This window comes from Branchiostoma floridae, chromosome 10 (genome assembly GCF_000003815.2).
Source record: "Branchiostoma floridae strain S238N-H82 chromosome 10, Bfl_VNyyK, whole genome shotgun sequence".
Classification (NCBI taxonomy): domain Eukaryota; kingdom Metazoa; phylum Chordata; class Leptocardii; order Amphioxiformes; family Branchiostomatidae; genus Branchiostoma; species Branchiostoma floridae.
Genome location: NC_049988.1, coordinates 20,865,362 through 20,879,220, shown reverse-complemented (window position 1 = coordinate 20,879,220; position 13,859 = coordinate 20,865,362). Strand labels below are relative to the sequence as shown.

General features: G+C 48.6%; 1 protein-coding gene across 1 annotated transcript; it reads right to left on the bottom strand.

Moving 5' to 3' along the window:
* Nucleotides 1-8,470: 8,470 nt before the first annotated feature.
* LOC118423817 (GTP-binding protein Di-Ras2-like) lies at nt 8,471-10,145 on the bottom strand. The gene has a single exon (XM_035832069.1). It carries the CDS (start codon nt 9,209-9,211, stop codon nt 8,627-8,629), a length of 585 nt encoding a protein of 194 aa, XP_035687962.1. The 5' UTR covers nt 9,212-10,145; the 3' UTR covers nt 8,471-8,626.
* Between the last annotated feature and the right edge of the window lie 3,714 nt (nt 10,146-13,859).

Genomic DNA, 13,859 nt, shown 5'->3' with positions numbered 1-13,859 from the left:
ATATCTGTGTGATATGGGTAGTCAAAGAATGGCAATGTTAGGTACCGGTATGACAAATGGATACTAACATGTTTTTTTGTTGTTTTTTCATTAGAATGAGTTCTACCCAAGATCAGCTGAGGATGTGCTTCTTGCAGCTCACAGTGTCTGTAACTTTCATTAGGTAGGTTCATTAGAGATGAGCACAGCAAAGTACTGATTAGTCTGAGTGGACCCACATTTGCAGACTTAAATAGAAAAAGGTATATTTGGTGGGAAAATCCATATCTTCTTTATGACAATGGATTGACTTAATAGTTTGCATGAGGACATGCTGTATTTTCTAGATGTTTTTTTTCTGCATTTTGAATCATAGGAAGTTAATCTCACATAGTAGTTAGGTGACATATACATAAACATGAATTGATATAATTAATGTTAAATAGGTCCTTATTTGCACAACAATACCCACTACACTATCATACATGAAAGATCATATGTAGAAATGATGGTACTTTTGCAAATTTTGGCTTAAAAGTATCATTGGGGAACAAGCCAATGACATATTACAATGATATACTATTTGTGCTACAAAAAGACCTTATTTGCATAATTGATATCCAGATATTATATTGCCTTTGAAGTAAATGTTTTTCCTTAATGATACCTTTAGATAATTCATAACCATGACATAGAGAGGTAAGGTCGAGGTGAAATGAAATATGTTTTATTAGGACCTAATTTGCATAATCAAATGCTGATTTGGACTACTATGTCATATTAGAGGTGGCAGTACATTTAGGAAAGGTGCATACAACAGAATGTTCGTTATGCTAAAATTGACCTCATTTGCATACTTAATACAAAAACTTCATATTTCTGTTTTGGTCAATAATGGGGATTGTCTTATAGACATGTAAGGAGTTTTAGGAAAGAATGGAATGTGGGTAATGTTTATGGTTACCTATCAAGTTAATGCAGAAACTCTATATTGCTTTCTTGTTAATGGTAGGAACTTCAAATTGGAGATACAAGAGGCAAGTGCCAATTAAAAGAAATGTGTGTTGCTCTACTTGGCACCTTATCTGCATGATTGATGGGCATAATTCCATACTTCTTTCATTACTGGGAGGAAATATTCTGCATTATGTGGAAAATGTTGCTTTTATAGTTGACATTATATTATCACAGATGATAAGTAAAGTATTTCAGATATAACAGCCTACTATTAATCATTGTCAATGAAGACTCTTAAATTATATTTGATTTTCATACTGTGAAATATTATGTTTCATACAGGTGATGCTGTGCTGTGGATCTGATGAGGCTGACAGCTGTGTTTACTTAGCCATATCATTTGGCTGATTGGCATTTCTATATATCATTTATATCTATATCATACTGTACAGAGTATCATTTCACAACAGGCCACAGCAAGTAAATCTTATGGATGGCATGCCAAATGAAAAAATAATGTAAATGAGATAGTGAAACAAGATGGATGAAAAAACAAGATGGCTAAATTTTCAAAATAGACACCATAAACGTTGTAACATGATTTAAAGTGACAAAACGTGGTATCACAACTAACACGGCATTCATTCCTGTATCAAAGAAGTGAACTAGTACAGTAAAAGTGATACTGGTGTGGTACACTAGTATCACTTGCCAAGCTGGCAACTACATTCATCGCTTCCATATTGGTTTCACTTTTACAACTATCCAAGTTTCACTTCTGCAACTATAATCATGGCTACCTTTCTCGTGTCACCTCTACAAGTATAATCGTTAGGCTTTAGTACAACACAGCATGTTTGTCCATTTTGGTCTATCTGACCATCCCAAAAGAGGAAAAAAATCATTGTTTTTTTCTTCTAAAATCAGGCAAAAACTAATTGGGCGATGATGCTGTGGCCTTATTGGAATAACATGTATATTATCATTCTGGCAAAAAAATGGTCAGCTGTGTGGCAGCAGATTCCATAGATACTTTTTGATTACAACACAAATCTTGTCTCCAAGTTGCCATTCATATGTACAGTAACACGTTAGACACATTTGTTCAATAAAGTGTGGCTTACAGTTAACATATGACTCTTTGCATACTTTATATTGTACAACAGCAAAGGCAATTCAGTACTTTAGATGAAGAAAGGACAGAAGAAAATGTGACCCTTTTAGTTACTTGTTACTGACAGATTACATCATTTCATGCTTCTAGGTATAATTCGAACAGTGATTATTAGTGAGTGAGTGAGCGAAAGTAATTACATGTAAATGCAGTGTATGTACAACCAATACCTTAGATGACCTGTTCACAAGACATCCAATATGACTATGAGTATAGAATGTAAGCAGGTACTGTAGCAAGGAACTGTAACCAAAGACTGTAGGGTTAACCCCGTTGATGATGCAGGTCAGGACAAACTTCGGCATCTCTTAAAGTTTTATTTGAATTTTTCAAAGTACAAAAAACTATACATCTCTTGATATTTTCTTGTAATACCTTTTATCTAATTGTTATCAAATTGAGTGCAGTATTGTGCGTAGAACAGAGGTACATGTAGTTTTAGGTTTATCAAAGTCGGTACCTTTGATAAAACTGGGATCGACAACTTGGCTAAAGAGCAGAACTTTCGCTTTGACCAAGGAGGTTACATCCTTGCTTTGACTGAGTCTCCGAACAATAAGTAGTATCCTAGGAAGGAACTATAAGAAAACGGGTTAAAATTTAGACGGCTGCCCTATGATCGCGATCTGTTCTCCAAGTAGAGATTTCGGGGGCGGGAGACGCAAAATCGCGGCCGCAACTAGCCCCCGTACCGACCGAGAATAGGACGAGTTCCGCGGCACACAAATACTGGGTAGTGCGTTCTAATATCTATTCTGGAATAAAAATGACCGCTCCTAGTGACATGGACTCGCGCGGATTGGGGGCAAATGCGTGTCGCCCTCAAAATCTATACTAAATCATATACCAAAAGAAAGTAGACTTTTTGCTCTTTCTTATACGCTAAATTTCCTGTTGGTTTGAAATCTACACCAGGGTGAAAACAACAGGGGAAATAACATGAAAATCGCCAGTTTTCGCGACGTAATTGTTACGGGAAAGCGATAAAACAGCGGTTCAAAGAAGCTATAGGAGTAACAAATGAACCTGAAATATTATAAATGACTTGAAATTAAGACGGTAAGTGGTTATATACTCCAGCGGCAAGCTTTTCTGTAACGCGTGTTGACGCCCGAAGTCATGGAACGGACTACTTTCTCTCGCGGAAGGAAAACAAAACTGCCTCGAACTCTCGACGTGGCGTGGCGGCTGCGCGGGGACTGCCCGAACGTGCCCAATCGCGCACAGTTCTGGGCACACAGAAGACCCTGTCCCATACTGTGCTTTGGGGGCGTTTTTAAGGGAGGAGTCTGTCCAACGTGCCTTGTTTTCCTGTGTTGGATAAATAACAACTAGTCGGACGAATTGACGACACGTCTGTCTTGTGAGACGATCAAACCAAACTAACTTTTATTCAAAATCGCATTACTGGTCGCGTTCTGACGCTTCTAGAACACCCTTCGCCGAACAGGTATAAACCGCCCGCCCGAGCAACGGACGTACTCGAGCGGGCGGTCACCCCGTTCGAAGAAGGGTCGCCAGAACGCGACAGTTACAATAAACAGATTCAAGTAGATATACAATACAATACGATCATTCAATACAATTCAATACGTTACATAATGTACGATATAATACAATACATTACACCTGCAGCCCCGCCATCTTTGATTATCGGGGCGCTGGGATCCCGGATGAGGAAGAATCAACGTAATTCACGCTCGTCTTGGAGCATTTACAGACTTAGAGTTGATGTGTCAAAAACAGACGGACGTCTAAGCACTAATTTCTACAGCAATTTGAGGCACAGTGCCCCGAACCGTGGCTAGGGACAAATCCGTATTTTACCCAGAACCGTGCCTTGTATATATATATATAAGGCACGGTTCTGGGTAAAATACGGATATGAGGTCTGACACAACGAACTGAATCATAGGTTTGGAGACTTGAGCAACGTGCAGCTGGACGTTTTCATGTTTAGATGTGGTATATTTTGTAATTATCTAGATGAGATGCTCTATTGACGTGATAATTTCTGTGTCTAAAAATCATACAGTGGGAATTAAAAATGTCCGCCAAACTGCCAAACTCTCGAAACAAAATCTCACAAGATCAAGCCTTATTTGGAAACATGGACGTGAATAATTAATCACCACTGTCCCGTCAGTCATAGTGATTGACAGCGCTTCTGGGCACAGACCTGGGCAGTCGGGCTGTGTCCCATTCCGGGCTGTGTCCCATTCCGTGCCTGAATAGGCTGGTCTAGGACCATCCCAAACAGTGGAGTTTCGGCTGGTCTAGGACCATCCCAAACAGTGGAGTTTCGGCTGGGCTAGGACCATCCCAAACAGTGGAGTTTCGGCTGGGCTAGGACCATCCCAAACAGTGGCGTTTCGGCTGGTCTAGGACCATCCCAAACAGTGGCGTTTCGGCTGGACTAGGACCATCCCAAACAGTGGCGTTTCGGCTGGTCTGGGACCATCACAAACAGTGGCGTTTCGGCTGGACTAGGACCATCACAAACAGTGGCGTTTCGGCTGGTCTAGGACCATCCCAAACAGTGGCGTTTCGGCTGGGCTAGGACCATCCCAAACAGTGGCGTTTCGGCTGGTCTAGGACCATCCCAAACAGTGGCGTTTCGGCTGGACTAGGACCATCCCAAACAGTGGCGTTTCGGCTGGTCTAGGACCATCCCAAACAGTGGCGTTTCGGCTGGTCTAGGACCATCCCAAACAGTGGCGTTTCGGCTGGTCTGGGACCATCACAAACAGTGGCGTTTCGGCTGGACTAGGACCATCCCAAACAGTGGCGTTTCGGCTGGTCTAGGACCATCCCAAACCGTGGCGTTTCGGCTGGACTAGGACCATCACAAACCGTGGCGTTTCGGCTGGGCTAGGACCGTCCCAAACAGTGGCGTTTCGGCTGGACTAGGACCATCACAAACAGTGGCATTTCGGCTGGACTAGGACCATCCCAAACCGTGGAGTTTCGGCTGGACTAGGACCATCCCAAACAGTGGCGTTTCGGCTGGTCTGGGACCATCACAAACAGTGGCGTTTCGGCTGGTCTAGGACCATCCCAAACAGTGGCGTTTCGGCTGGACTAGGACCATCACAAACAGTGGCATTTCGGCTAGGCTAGGACCATCCCAAACAGTGGCGTTTCGGCTGGACTAGGACCATCACAAACAGTGGCATTTCGGCTGGGCTAGGACCATCCCAAACTGTGGCGTTTCAGCTGGGCTAGGACCTTCCCAAACAGTGGCCTTTCGGCTGGGCTAGGACCATCCCAAACAGTGGCATTTCGGCTGGGCTAGGAAGTGGTGGTGAAACTTTATCGCGCAGTCACAAAGTTTAGAGGATTCGGAAAGCAGGGAGATCAACAAAATGGCCATGACCCGGACAACCAGAAAAAGGGCCGGACGAACAAGAACTGGATCTTAGCTATGGGCTACTAACGTTGTATGATGTATCTACAAATGTAGCAATACGCCTTCCGAAGCTGAGTGATCTCGGCTAGATATATGATGATGTCTATATCCGGCTTTTCGTCGGTCTATAATGTGCCAAAATTCATAGCCGGTTCCTATAAACACCTTATAAACGACCTCGTCTGCTACGCGGACTCGGTCATTCATTCAGTGGTTATAGAAACCGGCCATGAGTTATGGAACCGTATACACCGAAGGAAAGCGGGTCATTAACCCTACATTCGACTCTTTTATCATTTACATTGAGGGGGAAATATTCTGGATTACTTTGCTGACAAACATTGCGAACTTTTCTCAATCATTCCAGAATATCGACATGTTTGCATCTTTTCGAGCCCTGCTTTAGACCAGCATCAGGTGCAGTTTCTGTGACGGTGAATCACACCAAGTAATGGTTTGGTGATCAATGATCAGCGGTTCATCACTGCGATACTTTCAGACCTGCAGAGATCCCGCTACCCGATATGGAGCCATTACCACTTCACAGCCGGACTGTTAATAGAAGCGTCTGTGTTCTGTCAGGAGGGGACCGTCCGGAAACAGCAAGGTGACTTTTTATCCTCATTCGTGCTGATTTCTATCTGTGCAACATTCGGCCTGAGACTCAATAAAGTCGCTTCCCCCCATATCCCCCATACCCCACTACTACCCACCATTCCCCAATACTACCCCACCCATACCCCACCACTTCCCCCGTACCCCCCACTCCCCCCAGGGTTTACGGAAAAGGCTGGCCTGTCTACCTGGGCTGTCTACCTGGGCTGTCTACCTGGGCTGGCTATCACGTCAGGCCACTTGGACCTACGAAAGCCCATTGGGACAAAAGCTGCTTTAGCAGTAGGGGTTGTTTGTGCGCAATGAAGAAGCTATGTGTGAAGCTATTGTGTGTGTTACATAACCCAGAGGTTCTGGGTTCAAATCAAATCCGATCTTGTTCCCTTGGGAAGGGCTGTTAACACAACTTATGGGGCTGATTGGATTAGTCTTAAGACTGGTGGCTAGTTGGTCAAAGGTGTCCAGGAGCCGTTCTTTAGTGGCTGTTAGGGTCCAGGCTTCTGCGCCATACAATAGGATCGGCAATTGAATTGTGAGGAGCTTAAAATAAGCGTTGCTAAAGTGCAAGGGTCTGGAACTGCTGCCATTTGGTGCTAACTAAGGTGACCTCAATACGACAGCAATTACCTCAGGTATGGCCATAGGACTTAAGTTTTGAACCACTAATACACTGGGAAGGAAGAGTAAGAGTGGGTTCTATGCCCTATCTGAGGGAGGGCCCTTACCAAAGCTAGATACTCTTTTCTCTACCCTAGTGAAGGGAGGAAAGTCGTGGTAAGAGCCCTTCCCAAGCGCACAAGATTGGTGGCATATCAACTGATTCAAACCCAGAACCTCTGGGTTATGTAACATACACAGCTCCTTCAAACACAGTTGCTTCACAAACAGCTCCTTCACACACTGCCACTTCACACAGCTCATTCACATAATAACACACAGATCCTTCAGACACAGCTTCTTCGCTGAGCACAAACAACCCCTACTGCTAAACCAGCTTTTGTCCCAATGGGCTTTCGTAGGTCCAAGTAGCCTGACGTGATAGCCAGCCCAGGTAGACAGCCCAGGTAGACAGCCCAGGTAGACAGGCCAGCCTTTTCCGTAAACCCCTCCCCCCATACCCCCCCTACCCACCACTACCCATCCCGTGAAGCAAACATGCTCCTATAATGACTGCAAGGCGACCTCTGCCACACGCTTTATTGATAACATCTTGTAATTTCCTGACAGAGATTTCCCCACAAACCGACTTGACAGGTGAAGCCGCCCGTCTTACACAGGCGTGACGTAGTGCTGACGTCACGTTACAGAACAGTAACCATGGAAACGGCACATGTAATTTCACTGAGCTATTTGTGGTGTCAAACCTAGTACCTGCATCCAAGCTGATATCTTCTGACCACGTACTGTTTATCATATAGCTGCTAGCCTCGCAGCAGGCACGTCCAAGGCTGTGCTACAAGGTTCACATAGCAGTAGGTAATGTGATACCATCTTTAGCAGTATGTAATATGATATTGTCCACTCAGCCGTTAGTCCCGCACGGTGCGAGTTCTGGGCTATGCTAGGTCAGGGCTAGGTCACGGTTAGGTCACGGTTAGGTCACGGCTAGGCCACGGTTAGGTCACGGTTAGGCCACGATTAGGTCACGGTTAGGTCACGGTTAGGCCACGGGTAGGTCCCGGTTAGGTCACGGTTAGGCCCCGGTTAGATCACGGTTAGGCCACGGTTAGGCCCCGGTTAGGTCACGGTTAGGCCACGGTAAGGTCCCGGTTAGGCCACGGGTATGTCCCGGTTACTCTGTCCGAGCCGGGTCCAATGAATATAACTACTCCCACTCAGTCAAGGTTTATCGAAATAGCATATCATTGCTCCACATCGGCCCACGTCAGTCCGGATTGGCCAATCATTACTCCATGTTAACCAACGTCAGTCCGGATTGGCCAATCAGTACTCCATGTTAACCAACGTCAGTCCGGATTGGCCAATCAGTACTCCATGTTAACCAACGTCAGTCCGGATTGGCCAATCAGTACTCCATGTTAACCCACGTCAGTCCGGATTGGCCAATCAGTACTCCATGTTAGCCCACGTCAGTCCGGATTGGCCAATCATTACTCCATGTTAACCAACGTCAGTCCGGATTGGCCAATCAGTACTCCATGTTAACCAACGTCAGTCCGGATTGGCCAATCAGTACTCCATGTTAGCCCACGTCAGTCCGGATTGGCCAATCATTACTCCATGTTAACCCACGTCAGTCCGGATTGGCCAATCAGTACTCCATGTTAACCCACGTCAGTCCAGTCTGGCCCTTTGCTATTGCAGTCTTTCCCTTTGCTATTCCGGTCTGGTCCTTTTCTTGTCCGGTTTCGCCCTTTGCTATTATTCCGGTCTGGCCCTTTGTCGTGGCCCTGGGCTATTCCGGTCTGGCCCTTTGTCGTGGCCCTGGGCTATTCCGGTCTGGACCTTTGCTATTGCAGTCTTCCCCTTCGTTATTCCGGTTTGGCCCATGTTTTCAGCGGAAGGCAGCCGCACCGCCGTTTGTACTTCTGGCTCTCCGGAGTCAGGGTCATGGCCCAGCGCGTCTCCAGCTCGAAGACTCTCCTGAAGACGTCTGTGACCTGTTCTTCGTCCGTGACCGTGACCTCTAAGAATCCGCAGTTCCAGATGAGTTCAAGTTCCGTGCCTTCCTTCTTCTTGACGTCCCGCTGGTCGGCCAGGTCCGCCTTTGTCCCCACCAGAACCACCGGCGTCTTGAAGACGTCCGTCTTGACGGAGTGCACCAGCTCGTACAGCGTCTTGACCTCCTCGAAGGAGTTCTTGTCCGTGACGGAGTAGACCAGCAGGATGGCCTTGGCCTTGAAGATGGCGAGCCTCCTCATGGCGGGGAAGTTGTAGGAGCCTGTGGTGTCGATGACGCGCAGGGTGCAGACGCCCTTGTCGCAGCCCACCACGCGACTGTACACGTCCTCCACAGTGGGCCGGTGCTGCGCCGGGAACTCCCCCGTCATGAACCGCCGCACCAGCGCCGTCTTCCCGCTGGCTCGGGCTCCCAGCACCGCGATAAAGTAGTCCATTTGCCGGGCACTGCCCTCCCCAACCACTCACCGTACACAGCCCGCAAACTGCACGGGGGTCTCCCTCACCCCTCACCGCCGCATCAGGGCCGTCTTCCCCTTGCCGGGCACAGCCGCACGGGGTCACCCTAACTCTTACCGCCGCCCCAGCGCGGATGTCTCGGTGCCCCACGAATCCTGCACCGTGAGGAACCGGACGCTTGGCCGGGCCGACTCACCACAGCAGCCCGTACGGCCGCGGAGTGTTATCGTGTCGTCATGTATCTTCTGTGACGTAGTCCTCACGGCGGTCACTCACCAGAGAAGGACAGTTCTTGCCTTATAGCGCGAAGCTGTTCCGTAATCCCGGCTGCAGCTTTGCCTTCCGCCGTTTCTCACCCACACTTGGCGAGGGAACCCGTCAGACGGAGCTGCGCGGCCGGACTGACCTCAGACACACTCAGCAGTGATGGATGCGCGGGCGGAGAGGCGCCGGCGGTGGGACAGAGCCGATCATCAGTCTTCCTAAACCCGCTCAGCCGGCGGCGGGTATCAGCTGATGGGATCACGATGGAGCTCAGTGTTTATAAGCCTGGCCCGCAGGAGCACCTGGCTGCTACCCGGCGGTGGAGATCGCTTCACCAGAACACAGAGTCTGTTGGACACGAGATCGCTTCACCAGAACACAGAGTCTGCTGGACACGAGATCTTTTCACCAGAACACAGAGTCTGTTGGACACGAGATCGCTTCGCCAGAACACAGAGTCTGCTGGACACGAGATCTCTTCACGGGAGCCTCTCGGCCGTTTGGTTGCAGCAGATACAAACCGGCAGCGTGGGAAGATGATGGATAGCCTCAGGTGTCCGCAGGTGCCTGGGACCCGTTTGCGGCTGTATGTGGGAGTCCCATGCGCGTACCGACAGGCAGGTATGTGGGAGTTCCATGCGCGTACCGACTGGCAGGTATGTGGGAGTCCCATGCGCGTACCGACTGTCAGGTATGTGGGAGTCCCATGCGCGTACCGACTGGCAGGTATGTGGGAGTCCCATGCGCGTACCGACTGTCAGGTATGTGGGAGTCCCATGCGCGTACCGACTGTCAGGTATGTGGGAGTCCCATGCGCGTACCGACTGTCAGGTATGTGGGAGTCCCATGCGCGTACCGACTGGCAGGTGCACTGATGGAATCGTTCCTCGGGAGGCGGGAAGCGGCAAACCTCAGGGGTCTAGCTGTCAGCTGGGAGGATGGAAGTTGGCTGCAGCAATGATGTTTTAGTGGCTGTGGCTTCGGTTGGAACCGTGTTTGTAGCAGCGCTGGCGGCGATGTTGTAGCGGCAATGGCTTCGGTTGGAACCGTGGTTGTAGCAGCGCTGGCGGCGATGTTGTAGTGGCTGTGGCTTCGGTTGGAACCGTGGTTGTAGCAGCGCTGGCGGCGATGTTGTAGCGGCTGTGGCTTCGGTTGGAACCGTGGTTGTAGCAGCGCTGGCGGCGATGTTGTAGTGGCTGTGGCTTCGGTTGGAACCGTGGTTGTAGCAGCGCTGGCGGCGATGTTGTAGTGGCTGTGGCTTCGGTTGGAACCGTGGTTGTAGCAGCGCTGACAGCGATGTTGTAGTGGTTGTTGCCTCGGTCGTCGCTACATCTGCGCTGCTGTGATGGTACGGTCTGTACAGGAGAGAAAACGCAAAGTGACAACTGTGCCGTCACAGCTCTATTCCATGGACCGATCTGTCAGTAAATGATTGTGTTTCCCATCCCGGCGCCGGGCCGCAGGCCTGCTTAGCGGAGGCTGATGGGATCAGCTGCGCGATGAGCCGCTTATCAGCACGCCTCCTGCGGGCGACACGGGTCTGAGCAGCCGTAAATAACGGATAAATACACGAGTCTGAGCACTCATAAATAACGGATAAATACACGGGTCTAAACATAGGATAGATACTAGGGAAGGGGTGGAAGGGAGTGAGAAGACTAAATAACGACACGAGTCTGAGCAGCCATAAATAACGGATAAATACACGAGTCTGAGCACTCATAAATAACGGATAAATACAGGAGTCTGAGCGACCATACATAACGGATAAATACACGAGTCTGAACATAGGATAGATACTAGGGAAGGGGTGGAAGGGTGCGAGAAGACTAAATAACGACACGAGTCTGAGCAACCATAAATAACGGATAAATGCTATTTACGGCCGGTGTAGCTATCAGTGTTATAATGGGAAGGAAGGGGGTGAGCAGACATAAATAACGGCTAAATACACGAGTCTGAACACTCATAGATAACTGCTAAATAACGGCCGGCGTAGCTATCAGTGTTATAATAGGAAGGAAGGGGGTGAGCAGACATAAATAACGGATAAATACGCGAGTCTGAACAGTCATAAACAACGGCTAAATTACGGGCGTGCAGCTATCAGTGCTATAATAGGAGGAAAGGGGGTGAGCAGACATACATAACGGCTAAATACACGAGTCTGAACAATCATAGATAACGGCTAAATAACGGCCGGTGCAGTTATCAGTGCTATAATGGGTGGGAGGGGGCTGCATTGGGGCAAATTTTACTTCAGTGCAGCAGAGTAGTCGCACTGGGGGTGAACATGTGGGGTCCCAGAATCTGGTAATGTTGGGGGTGAACATGTGGGGTCCCAGAATCTGGTAATGTTGAGGGTGATCATGCGGGGGTCCCAGAATCTGGTAATATTGAGGGTGAGCATGCGGGGGTCCCAGAATCTGGTCATGTTGAGGGTGAGCATGCGGGGGTCCCAGAATCTGGTAATATTGAGGGAGAGCATGCGGGGGTCCCAGAATCTGGCAAGATTGAGGGTGATCATGTGGGGGGCCCAGAGTCTGGTAATGTTGAGGGTGAGCATGCGGGGGTCCCAGAATCTGGTAATGTTGAGGGTGATCATGCGGGGGGCCCAGAATCTGGTAATGTTGAGGGTCAGCATGTGGGGGGCCCAGAATCTGGTAATATTGAGGGTGAGCATGTGGGGTTCCCAGAATCTGGTAATGTTGAGGGTCAGCATGCGGGGGGCCCAGAATCTGGTAATGTTGAGGGTCAGCATGTGGGGGGCTCAGATTTTGGTAAGATTAAGAGTGAGCATGTGGGGTCCTAGAATCTTGTAATATTGAGGGTCAGCATGTGGGGACCCCAAAGTCGGCTAGAGGTAAGTCTGCAGACTCAGGTACGAGATTTCCAGCAATCTATACTGGAAACGTGAAGAACAGTAACATTAAAACACAGCATTAAGGTTTCTACACAGAAAACGGCTTTGATGATTACGTTTACGAGAAAACCCACGTGAAAGCTCGATGAATTTTGCCCACGCGTTTTTACGACGTGTTAAAATGGGTGAGAAGAGAATGTGAACAAACCAAAGCTGATGGATCTTCCCGGCGAGTTACGGGAAGAGCTTTGATAATGGAGTTATTATCCAAGGCGGGATGGCGGGTCACGGGCTCTCATCGGACTCTTTCCTGTCAAACCGCTTTCCGGGTTGGATGGGGCGAGAAATGGGTTCCGTGTTGGAGGAAGTAAGTACGTAAGTAAATAAGTGTTTGCGGAGGGGCCGTGAGCACGTTACAGCAGCCTCATTGCCCAAATGGGAACCTGATGGCTGCATTACGAGGGGAACGGTAGGGGAATGATGAGCTATCCAGGGAGAAATGCTCCGGCATGTTAGCGCACATTGCCACCCTCCTGCTGAAGTGTTCCTCTCATCACACAGCTGTTTCTTTCTGTACCATTTCAGAAACAGCCGACCAGAAGCCCGGTTGATGTGATATCGTATCTGACATTTCAAGTGTCTATTTAATGCATAACCGGCGCCTTGGGAGCGCGCGTTAAAACTCACTGCTTCCATCGCGGCGTGAAACTAATGGACTGGAAACCGCGCGGGAAGGGCTGCAGTGTGACGTTCGGTCAACCAACATTAATTACTTTTTTAACGAGTTTGCTCAGGGCAAGGTCATTGACCACTTCTAGGCACTGAACTAAGCCCACTGTGGCAGCATCTCTTCTTTCTAAGTCAGAAACATCGAGCTTCTGTAAGCTCGACCCAATAGGCGAAGCAGGGGTTACGAGGGCTGCTCGGGAAATTCCCTACCCAATTTGCCCGGAATGGTTTCATCTGCTCACACCGGGAAGGTGCCTTACTCTTTTCGACAAGTATGGCGGGTTCTTTTACGTGCCCGGGGTGTGGCTCTCCTCAAACACGGGACCTCCATTTAACATCCTATCCGATGGTAAACTGGATCAACTGATCAACTCGACGGCCCTAGCCGAAGCTAGGTACTCATTTTCACCTGAGTAAAGTGAGAAAAGTCGTATAAATTGCCAAGGGCACAAGATCGGCGACCGAGCCAAACACGCTGCCGTTGCCCTACGCGATTTCACTGCTTGCTTGGATACCTTATTCAGGCAATTAGATTTGTAGGTAGCTACTCTTCCTTGACTTCAAGACGTCACAAATACAGACAAGTAATGCAAAATCACCTTTATGAACCCGAACGTGATTTTTTCGCACGTAACCTTGATGTCCAGTACCCCCTCCGCATCCTGCTGTTACCCCCTCTCCACCCTGCCGGTACCCCATCCACATCCTGCCGGACCCCCCCCCCCCCGCCATAAAGACAAAATTTATGGCGGTGGGCGTCCCCTTCCTGA